The sequence below is a fragment of the Sinocyclocheilus anshuiensis genome, unplaced genomic scaffold (assembly GCF_001515605.1).
Source record: "Sinocyclocheilus anshuiensis isolate Anshui unplaced genomic scaffold, SAMN03320099.WGS_v1.1 scaffold779, whole genome shotgun sequence".
NCBI classification, from domain to species: domain Eukaryota; kingdom Metazoa; phylum Chordata; class Actinopteri; order Cypriniformes; family Cyprinidae; genus Sinocyclocheilus; species Sinocyclocheilus anshuiensis.
The window spans coordinates 240,083-251,965 of NW_015548244.1; the positions used below are offsets into that span (position 1 = coordinate 240,083).

The 11,883-nt window shown below is 34.5% G+C and overlaps 1 protein-coding gene across 1 annotated transcript in view; it reads right to left on the reverse strand.

Moving 5' to 3' along the window:
- The window catches only part of LOC107655148 (cadherin-related family member 5-like), a 10,252-nt gene extending 4,720 nt beyond the window's left edge, over positions 1-5,532 (reverse strand). The window contains exons 1-12 of the mRNA XM_016442567.1: positions 5,056-5,532; positions 4,108-4,292; positions 3,545-3,607; positions 3,325-3,414; positions 3,116-3,205; positions 2,761-2,862; positions 2,500-2,682; positions 2,179-2,269; positions 1,994-2,091; positions 1,428-1,634; positions 484-597; positions 312-378 (exon numbers count right to left, since the gene is read on the reverse strand). Coding sequence (XP_016298053.1) covers positions 312-378; positions 484-597; positions 1,428-1,634; positions 1,994-2,091; positions 2,179-2,269; positions 2,500-2,682; positions 2,761-2,862; positions 3,116-3,205; positions 3,325-3,414; positions 3,545-3,607; positions 4,108-4,292; positions 5,056-5,137 — 1,372 coding nt within the window. The 5' untranslated portion in view covers positions 5,138-5,532. The remainder of the gene's footprint in view (positions 1-311; positions 379-483; positions 598-1,427; positions 1,635-1,993; positions 2,092-2,178; positions 2,270-2,499; positions 2,683-2,760; positions 2,863-3,115; positions 3,206-3,324; positions 3,415-3,544; positions 3,608-4,107; positions 4,293-5,055) is intronic.
- Positions 5,533-11,883: the final 6,351 nt, after the last annotated feature.

The window sequence follows — 11,883 nt, forward strand, 5'->3', positions numbered from 1 at the left end:
CCAGCTTAAACCAGCATCCCAGCGTCAAAACATACCTAACCAGCATATGCTGTTTTTTTCAACAGGGCAGTCAAGAGCTTTGCTGTTGACTAATTCAAGTGAATCATTTGAAATTCAATTTATTGACCAAAACAATCACATGATGAAAATTGATTGATGTGAAGATCACCAAAAGCTCAAACTGTTCGCTGAATGCCATATGTCCAAAAAGCACCATGATTAGCCCACACCCTACGATTATGCCTGTTTGGATTGTATCATGTCATAATTAGACGGTGTCTTGATAGCATACAGCATTGATCTGGTCTTACCTGGTGTGACCTCAACCGCAAGTGAAGCGGTGCTTGATTCTTCATTGGTTGTGTCAACCACCCTCATCTGAGTCACATTGGATAATGTGGTCATAAATATTTCAAATCACACACTAAAGATTAGTAAATGTCTAAACAGCACGAAACATTGTATGAAATATTAAGTTCTTACTTCTAAATTTACAGTGCCCGGGGCAACCGCCTTCGCCATGAGTATGAAGCCCTCTGGAGTGATTGAGAAGTCAGTGCCGTCTACAACCTCAAATCTGAGGTTAGGATTATAGCCCTACAAAGAAAGAAATCCAGCACTTAACACCAGAAATATTACAGTAATAGGAATCATTCATAAAGCATGAGCAGCAAACACTTGTGTAAATCTTTAAAAAAAAAAATTGTGTTATTTAAATTGTAACATTGAATTGAATGCAATGATTTAGTTAGTGGTTTTATGATTTATTTAATTCCATGTCACCATTTACATAATAATGGCTTTATGATCAATTCAGTCAAAGAATCTACAACACTTAAACATTTTTATAAACACTGAATTGTTTGAAGAATGGTTTTACGAACATTAAATTTAATGCAACAGTTACTCAAAATAGTTTTTAAGAAGATTCAATCAAATGCTTAATTTGTAAGAAATAATTCAGTTTGTTTATGTAAGAGTTTTAGTAAGTTTTACATTTATATACGTTTTATGAACATTGAATTCAGTGCAACAAATTTACCCTTGAATGTTTTTAGGAATGATTCAATGAAATGTGAGAGTTTCGCAAATAATTAAATTCAGTGCAACAATTTATGTAAGAATTGTTTTACAAAATATTCAATCCAAGAATTTAGGTAAAATTTATTGTACACTGAATTGAACGTGATGATTTCTATAAGAATGGTTTTACAAACAAATCAATTCAATGCAACAGTTTATGCAAGAATGAATTGAAATGTCCATAAAACCAATGCAAAAGTTTATATAAAAATTAATTCCGAATTGATTTACATTAATTTTCACGAATCTTTCTCTATGTGTTTTCTATGTTCTTTACAGATTAGTTACGGATCTTGAACTGAACACATGCACAGACCAGAATGCTGTTTGTCCCGAGTTCTTACATCAGAAAAGTCTTGATCTGTAGCCTGTACTCTGAGGGGTCTGTTGGACGTTTTGCTCTCCAGCACCAAGCTGTCCAAACCCGCATCCTCTGAGATAAAGCCTTCATAACTGGGCTTCACAAATGTCGGAGGGAACGCGCTGGATATCACCACCTTCAGGATGACTGTAGTGGTGGCAAACTGATCGGCGTTCTCTTTCTGGTATGCCTAAGAAGACAGAGGGAAAAATCTGGCTCAGGAAGGAACTACACTCTACAAAATAATGGATCCAGAATATTACATAGAAGAACCATTTTTGGTTCCCCAAAGAACCTTTCAGTGAACATTTCCTAAAAGAACATTTTTTTCTTAGAGTGAAGAACATTTTAATAATCAAAAGAAACTTTTATGGAATGGAAAGGTTCCATGGATGTTAAAAGTTCTTCAAGGAACCAGCAGTGCCAATAAAGAACCTTTATTTTTAAGAGTATACAGAATACTGTGGCTCCAAAATGAAGCTTCTGATTGCACGTAACATTAAAAAACAATGGTTTCCTTTTTATAAATGCAATTTTTTTCTCTCTTACCATGACTGAAAGGACAATCGGTCCTGCCACCCCTGCTGGTTTCAGCATTGTGATGCTCCCGGTGTCAGTGTCGATTTGAAATACATCATCCTTATTTCCTGAACATGTAAAATGTACCAAATAAAACCAGTCGACTCTTTCCAAAGTTCTTCGTTTCAACCCATGAGGACGATAAAATATCTCACCTCCAAGAAATGCATAACCAATGGGCTCGTTCCTGCCTAGGTCACCATCAATGGCCATGACTGGACCTGGCTTCAAGGACAAAGGACCTGGCTGTGGTGTACAACAACATTCAAATGCTCATTTGACATTGTAACTCAAGATCAACAAATTCATCCAATGAGACGTTTCCTGATGTTTCTACATTCATTAGCCAGCTTTATAATGTGTGAAATGTTGGTGTTTGTTGTGGCGGTTTGAAATAATCATAACTATATAACGTTTAAACTGGTTTAACTCAACGTCAGACCTCTATCTACAAGTGCTTTGGATAGAAAACCCACCGCTTGTTCATTTAAGTTGACAGTCCCTTCATAACCAGAGCTCATGCACATTTTGCTTGTGCCAAACTCGGTTTCTGTACAAGGCTGGAACCACGGTGGACGATTGTTAATGTCTATGATGTTGACTACAATGGTGGTTGAGGCATTGTGGGAGACTTCAGCTGTAGATCCAATCGGTGTGTCCTGAAAAGTTATCAAATGACAGTTGTTTATACAAAAAGAAGCATCTTTGGAAATTTAACATGGATCAAGTAAACTCACCTGCACATATAGTGTCATCGTGACTTTTTTAATTTTGTCATAATCCAGAAGTTTTTTCACCAGAATGCTGGGATTGAAACTGGCCTCCAGGTCAAATTCTCCCTGCGAGAGAACAAAGGCCTTGTTTAAGAGAGATTTCATCGTTGTGAATGGGATTCCTTTTGGAATTCCTATAATAATTTGGAATCAACAATCAAGGGGGAATTTTCTTGTAGAATTCCAAAAGGAAGATACTTCAGAACATAGTTCCCAACAGAACAGTTGCGATTGCCATGAAATACAATGTAGACAAACTCTGTGCACATTCTTTGGAATTTTTGTCGTCTCAGAAAGTGTAATGGGGACACAGCTGTACCTCAGGAGAATCCAGTTGGTAGTAAAGTCTATCAGTTTTATCAGGATCGGTTGCTGTGATTAGGCCAACACTGGTATCCACGTTTGATAACTAGAAAAATCAGTAAAAGCTTTAAGATTTTGAAAATTGCCATGATAAAACAAACAAACAAAAAGAAAATAAATAAATTGTACAGCATAGGCAACATTAAAAGTTCATCAGCAAAGTACCTCATCAACATTTAGAGTGTATTGACTCTCTGCAAACGCTGGTGGATTATCATTTCTATCCTCGACGACTATTTTCAAAATCAGTGTGGTCTAAAATTACAAATATGACACGCAGGACATCAATAACCAACATAAAAACATACAGAAAATAATTGAGTTTAAATAAAACATTTACAATGCAATAATTTTTTTTTTAGGTTCATTTAAATAGTTTACTCACAGAGAGAGAGCCAGCTTTTGTACACTCAATATTCACCTCATAAGGGTTGTTCTGGTCAAATGTCTAAGAAAATCACAAAACATAAAAGGTCTGTCATTTTGTACATAAAGCATTTTAAATGGATCTAAATGATTGCTTTGAAATATTAAAATGCTCTCATTTTAACTTCAGCCAAAAATCCTTAAAATTACACGTTTACAGCTTTGGACACGGGTAGGGGTGTAAAAGTAATGAAAAATAATTAAGCTATAAAATAATCAAATGTAAATGTGTATATACAAGTTTAAACTTACTAAATTTTAAGTGGTAATTGAGAAAACAACCAAAACCAGTTTAGATCAAGACTAAGTTATGCTGAGTGAAGAGACGTCTCTTTACAAAAAATGAAGCACTTCATTTAATTGAAAAATATTTTGCTGGCTGATTTAAATAAAGGTATGAAAAATGGATTTGACATATTAAAATAGTATGTACTTTGTATACCCCAGCCATTGAAAATGATAAATTTAGAGTTTATTGGCTGAACACAAAACCAGACTCTTCATAAGATATACAGAATTAACCTCATAGTCCAGCACAGTATCAGCAATGAGATTGTATCCCTCAAGCCTGAAGAGACCCTCTGGATTTTGACTAGTGATTGTGGCCGTCACCTCATCCTCAGCGATGAGTGTTGTAACTGTGGCACCAATTTCGTTGTTTTCCGGAATTAAAATTACCGGTAAATTGGCTGGCGCTGAGCAAAGATCTGTGTCGTTCAGAGAAAATCAGAATTGAAATGTTTTCATGAATGGTCCAGGTTGACACTGACAAACGTGAATGTTAGAAAATATACATTTTGTGATCTTCAAGATAAAAAAAAAAAAAACTGCTAAGGAAACAAAACAAAATTCCCAAGGTAGGATTTCTTCAAACAAGTAAGCTTTTTTTTTTTTTTTTAGCTTAAATTCAAGCATTTCAAAGTCATCTTAAATTAGTAGGAAAATAAAAATATGATTAAGCACAAATTTCTGGAGTGTGTTTTTGTACTTCCAATTGATGTAAAATAAGAGTTTCGTGTAAAGTTGAAATATTGCTTGAAATAAGACATTTGTTTGAGAATTTAAATCTACCAATAGTAAAACATAAGCACATCTTTACTGTAAAAATTGTGGTGGTAAAAAGGTGATTAAACCTAAACATTGATCACTCAGTATGATCTTATATTATGATCAAACTGATTAATTTCCTGAATCAGCCATGTCTTGTTCTTGAAACCATTGCCTTTATGTTTATGTAACCATAACTATAACACTAGCAAATTTACAGAACTTTAAATATTAATACTTTAAAGAATAACAACATTTCCAAAAGAGTCTTAATGTTTTGGAAGTCTGTCATCATATGCTATCATGTTTTTCCACAGTCAGCTGTCAGATCACTGGAGAAATTTCATGTTCTGAGCCATTTCAGCCTACAAAACAAATCCTGATTATGTAAGATTTTTTCATTCACAAACTTTTAGCACTTACTTTGCGCTTCACTGAACTTGCAGAGTGTGAAAAGAACCAGGAGAATGAAAATGGCAGCAGATCCTTTAGGCCTCAAATCCATTTTTCTTGTTAGATGATGGATCAATAAAGGAATATCGAAGACAAATCCCTTTTTTCCCGACTGAATCAAACTCCCATCAAGCAGTTGTGAGCGATAGCTAATGTGCGAAACAGACTTCAAGCTTAACCTTTGAGACGAACGCTTATCTCGGTTTTATTGGCTATAAAGATGAGCACAGGTGGACTTTTGCCTCAGATATGAACACAGCTGCTCTACATGTGCATGTACATCTCATAAACCATGATCACAATGAAGAACGATGTTTACAAACAATATTTTTAGTTGTGTGCAGATGGTTAGCGTAAGAGCTGTTTCCAAAATGTTATACAGTTCAGGCCATCTTGAAATGTGAGACATAACATTGTAAAATACAACTAAAGTTAAAAGTATTAAGAATCGTATTGGACACAGTAGTGTCTTTTGGCGATAAATATAAAGTTATGTTTTAGCTATATTTTAGCAAAGCTGCTATCTTATTCCTTATTCCTGAACGAAAAGTGCCATAAATGGGGAACTTTGTCATCTTCACCTGTTGAAGATGTTTTAGCTATATTTTAGCAAAGCTGCTATCTTATTCCTTATTCCTGAACGAAAAGTGCCATAAATGGGGAACTTTGTCATCTTCACCCTGTTGAAAAAACCAGCATATGCTGGTTAGGTATGTTTTGATGCTGGGATGCTGGTTTAAGATGGTCCTTTGCTGGTTTATGCTGGTCTGAATACTTTCCGTACCCACTGTACCTAACCAGCATATGCTGTTTTTTTCAAATAGACCAATAATGCACACTAAGCAAATTAAAGTGCGTCTATGACTTTATGACTGAAATAAACAAACTAAAAAAGCTAACAGCATCACAAAAGCAGAAATAAATTCTTCGGTTTTGATATATATATATATATATATATTTTTTTTTACACGTGCTAGTAGTCATTAGTGGGCGTAGGTTTCACTTACAGTAACGGGTAATCTTCAAGCAACCAATTAAGTCATCTGACTCATATACTGTACTGTAATACGTAAGTATCTTGTTATATTATTGCGCATAACTGATAAAAAAATGTGCATATGATGAAAGACGCGATAAAGCCATTACTGCTAGACCTATACCTACCATATTTACAGTTCTTTTTTCAAAAACTGCATTAGCATGATGAACGTAGTAGCAAACAACTCGATGTATTTTACACTGAGAAACATTTAAGGATATTGAACCCAGTACATATTGATTTTCCTCATAATTTGCTTACAGTAAAAAATACTGTTTAGGTAATAGTGTATAGGTTTACTGTATGTGGGTCATTCCTGGTATTCGATGCCTTTTGTGTCCCTAGTACAGAATATGATCTTGCTGGTTTATGAACAATTTAAAGATTAGTCATAGTCATAAATAACATCATTTGAACTTTAAGCATATTGAAGTTTATTTAAAAAATGGAAACATTTTCTAGCACTTGAGACCATCTAAATTTTCCTATGTGCCTGCTTGCATTACATTTTTTAATGATTTTTAATTTTTGTTGTATTTTTTAATACAACAATTACTGTAATTATTTTCCCCCACATTTTTGCGTATATTTTTAATAATTTATTACCAGCTTTTAAATAAGCAAAAGGCAACATTATAACAAAATAATTGAGTGGAGTTTAACTGTATTAAAGGAAATATTCTTTTGAACTCAAACTCAGATGAAATATGTTTCCAGTACTCATAACTACTGGTTTCTAAACTTAAATGAATGAAGTCAATCGGTTTCCTAAATTGAAATTAGTTATTATAACTCGTTGGATTTTACAGTGTAAGATAATGCACACAATTCCAATACATTAAAATCATAAGTCTTTTAAACTGTTGTCCATTTTTCCATAACAGAGTGGACATTTTTGGTCTTCCATTTCATAGATTTTGTTTCATAAATGCTTACATTTATTTGCCTAAGCTCGACCAAAACCATTTTTAAATGTTTACATCTTTACTATCATGATTACATTTATGTTAGTTATTTTTAAAAAAGTTTGATTTTCTACATTTTATGTCCAAAAGGCACTAAATACAGGAAAGACCCATGCATGTCACTTTGATTACCATATTCATCATGTAGCATTGATTAATATCTTCTTAATAAATCCGTTCTTGTGCTATTTTTGTACCATGTCTATACAATTTACTTCACTGACCATGCCTGTTTATTGTGACCTCATATAATTTACAACAGTCTGTGACTGGTCGTATATTAACTATGATCTTGTGAGTCAAGCACATTATAGCAGCATGAAAGCTTTAGTAGTACTATAAAGCTCTTATGAAGGCTCATGAAATTATTGTCTTGTGTTAAATTTATAAACAAATATGTGCCTTTGAGGAGCTAAAGGCGTGCTATAATAAACAAGACAAAACGCTATTCTCAAGTCCAGAGTTTATTTTGCATTTGAGATGTTACTGACTGCAACTGAATCTGCAGTTTTATGAGACATATTTGGAGGCCATTATTTATTCAAATATATACAAACAGTTTGTCTCAAACATGTTAAAACTGATTCTTCAAGTTTCTTGGACATGAAGCCACAGTCTTCACTGGTACACGTTTGGACATGAATACAGTCTCATCAGGGAAATCAATCTGTCTGTTTCTCCACCGACACCGCTGCAAACACAGAGCATGAAATATCATTCAAGCTAGAATATATCATTTGAGAGCAAAAAGAAATGTTACATATTGAAGTGTATTGCTAAGTAATTTTGTATAACAAAACAACTGGGTTAGCTTACTGCTTAGAGAAAAGCTATGCACTTTACACATCAACTGATTGCTAAAAGAAAGCGTCACGTTATTTAAAGTTATGTATCATTTTATACACAGACACACACACACACACACACACACACACACACACATATATCAGGGGCATTTCCAAGGGAGGCAGTGTCTCCTCAAAATATTGGATGAGAAAAAAATAAAACAACTGCAATATTACAAAATATTAAAAAGTGTATAAATAAATTGTTTCAGTCCAAATGAACAATATAATGGCGTTAATGAGAAGACAATTTTGAAAAAGTAAGTCAACAAATCACACACTTATATATAACTTAAAATGGCCTGAAAACATGATCAGTGGGAGTTTTTAATGAGTAATCAGCTTAGTGAAATTTAAGGTAAATATCTGTGTCTGTGACCAGTATTCACGAGCTTTGATGACTGATGATCTGAAAAATTCAAAAATGGTTAAACGTTAACTATTAAAAAGAATAGTTGAACATAAGTTCACAATTAAAATATATTGTTTAAAATGTTACTGCCTTGAGTTATTATTTTGGAATAATAAACTTGATGAGATTCATACTTTAAAAACACTAACTTGATGAGATTCTTGGCTTTAATAAATACAATATTGATTACATTGTTAATGTAAAAATATCATTTTTTTTCTTTCTTTTACTGATAATGTAAGTAATGTTTATGAATTTAAATTTGATTTAAAAAAAAAAAATTCAGAACACCACCGCACACCACTAAAACGGAGTTTGTTAAATGCTAAGAGAAAATTGTGAAAAAGCATTTCATGTTGCCACCTGCCAGGAGAAAGCTATGTTACGAAGCATTATGGATAATGCTAAACAATACAAAGTTAGCATATTGTAAAGCTATACAGTTACGTTTAGTGTTAACTGAGTTTATTTACTACCAAAAGAAAGCTATACTGTACATAAAGCTATATTTAACAATAACCAAGTTTGCTAACTGCTAAGGGAATACTATGTTCGAAACTTTAGTTTCATGTTTCTCAAATAGCACACGTATATGTCTGCAAGATGTCTGTTAAAGATCGCTTCATCTGGAAAGCATCTGCTGTGTACAAACATCTGATAGACGTCTTTAAGATGTCAGTTTTACATGCATTCTAAATCATAAACATCTTCAAGACATCTTCTAAACATCTATTTGACATCTGATAGGAAACGTCCTGTAGACGTATTGCAGATGAGCAAACACTCTAAAAAATACGTCTTGCAGATGTAAATGCAGACGTCAAATAGACATCTCCGTGATGTAGGCCTACGTGTGCTATCAGGGAACTTAGCTGCAAATATCAAGCGCACAAATGTAAATCAAACGATCTCTTGATTTGGATGAGCATATCGGAGGCTTTATACCTTTTCTTGCTGCTTTGCATGCGTTTCAGGAGGGCGCAGATGGATGTGATTTTAGCTTTGCCGTGATGTACGTGTGCTATCAGGGAACTTAGCTGCAAATATCAAGCGCACAAATGTAAATCAAATGATCTCTTGATTTGGATGAGCATATCGGAGGCTTTATACCTTTTCTTGCTGCTTTGCATGCGTTTCAGGAGGGCGCAGATGGATGTGATTTTAGCTTTGGATTTCAGGAGTTCAGCATATCTGTTTGTGAACTCGATGTCGCCCAACTGCCTCGTCTGAAGCCCAGATCTCCTGGAGTTACGGGTCGGATTCGATGTCAAAGTGTGGATTCAAATGACTCAAGTATAACAAGTGCATCAAAGTATGTTGGATTCTTCCAGAAAAAGGCTCAAAAGATCTAATTTTAAATGTTTATCAATTTATACAAGTAGATACTACAAGAAACTTGCTGAGAAGAACCAGTGTTTTCCACAAGGGGATGGCCTGCACTTAAACATACTTGGATCTGACAGGATCACAAAAGTGACTTATTTATTAACAATAAAAGTTTATGAGACCTACCCGTCTCGGTCATCAAAAAGCATATCTGCATCATCCCTAGGAAACAACATCTTTCTGGGAGAAAATGTGTCCGCTGTTGAGATGCTGTCCTCTTCTCCAAGATACCTGCGATGATAAAGGCCAAAACAAAAATGAGTCAATACATCAACTGCGAAACTGTGGAAAAAAATGTATTTGGTGTGTGTGCTTCAGAAAAAAAAACAACATAAGCTAAGAAAATTGGAAGTCTTATCACCTCCAGACAGAATTGGAGAAAGAAGAAACAAAAATGTAAAGAAGAAAACCAAGCAAGGACAAAGAGATAACAGATCTAATAGGATTTGATAGACCTAAAACTACTCGACTACATTTCAGAAACAGCACAGAAGATCAGATTGAGGTTGAAAATTCAATTATTTTCTGAGGTTGAACGTGACCCGACCTGTCCAGAACCGGAAGGCTGGTCGCGCACTGGATGAGAAATATCGCAAGGATGGACACTTGCGTCAGACTTGTGAGAACAGACATTTCCACACCTTAAAAAGATGAAAATGAGAACTTTTAGTGGTGAAAGACAAACCATTTTCCCTGGCAATCAAATGTGTGACAGAAGCTCACCCTCAGTTTGATGTTCTCGTAGCACTTTAGCTGTTGTCCAGTGGTTCTTGTCTGGTTTTTATTTCCAGCCTATTTGTACCCCCAAAATCATTGATCACAAAACGTCAGCGTGATGTAATAAAGTTCTATTCTAAGTGAGTTTTATTGGCCTGACTATTTGCTTTTTCATTAGCTATTTGCCAACAGTTTTCTTACACTTGATGTGACGACCACACATGTGCGCTCATGCTAATAAAGATAAGTATGACTAACAGTTGACTTCCTTAATTAGGGGTAAACCGGTTGAGGGGGCCAAGGAATTGGTTTACTCACTTGTTTGAATTGTTGAGATCGCTAACAAATCAATGAGGAAGGAAAAGGATTGTGTGACAGAGAAAAGAGATTGTGGGTAGACACACACATACAAACACACACACGCTTTAGTGAATGAATTACAGTAGTAAAGATCATGATTATGGTTCCAGTAAACTGCTCAGTAACTAACACACACATGACAAACATCACAATTGCTATAGCTATACTTACAGTTAAGGATTTAAACAAAAAAAGTATTCAACTTTGGTGCAAAACACATCATCCAGCATCATTGATGCTACAATAATACCTCTCATGTTCATGTCTTTCTGTCTTCAGTCGCAAAGAAATTAAGGTTTTTGAAGGAAAACATTCCAGGATTTTTCTCCATATAATGAACTTCAATGGTGGCCAATGGGCTGAAGGTCCAAATTACAGTTTTAGTCCAGCTTCAAAGGGCTCTACACGATCCCAGCCGAGGAATAAAGGTTGTTAGCAGAGTTAGCATAGCAGGCTGATGGTTTCTATAACCATCAATAAAAGTGGCACGGTTCTGTAGTATTATGGTTTTAGTATCATGAAAAGTAATCTATATAACCCTTGCACTATATTCAAAGTCTTACGAAGTCATATGATGACCTTTATAAGAAACCAACTAAAATATAAGTCATTACTTACTGAAAATCTTGCTTTCCTCCTTAGCTCTCAAATATTGTTCATGCTTGTACATGTTAACATTTATCCTGTTACAACACAAACAAAAAATTAACATGAAGGTGAATAGATAACCATTTAAATTTTTTAGTAAACTAAACCCAATTATCTTATATCGCTGAGAAGTCATATATTGCATCAACTGAGGATATGCAGAGCATCTAATTAATAAAGAATGCAACTCATTTTTAATTTATAAGGTTGAACTTTATAGTGGGGTTGTGTGTAGGACATGTTGCCTGTGACCCTCAATAAAACCCATAATGTCATAGCTGATGCCTAGTGGAGTGTATAATAATATGCACATTAAAAAGTGTATCTTTTTATCTGTCCTTCACTACTTTGTTGTGAAGATGAGGACAACAGCAGATGATTCGAATGAAGCTCTAGTTTCTTTTTATAGACCCGACTTTAACTCAC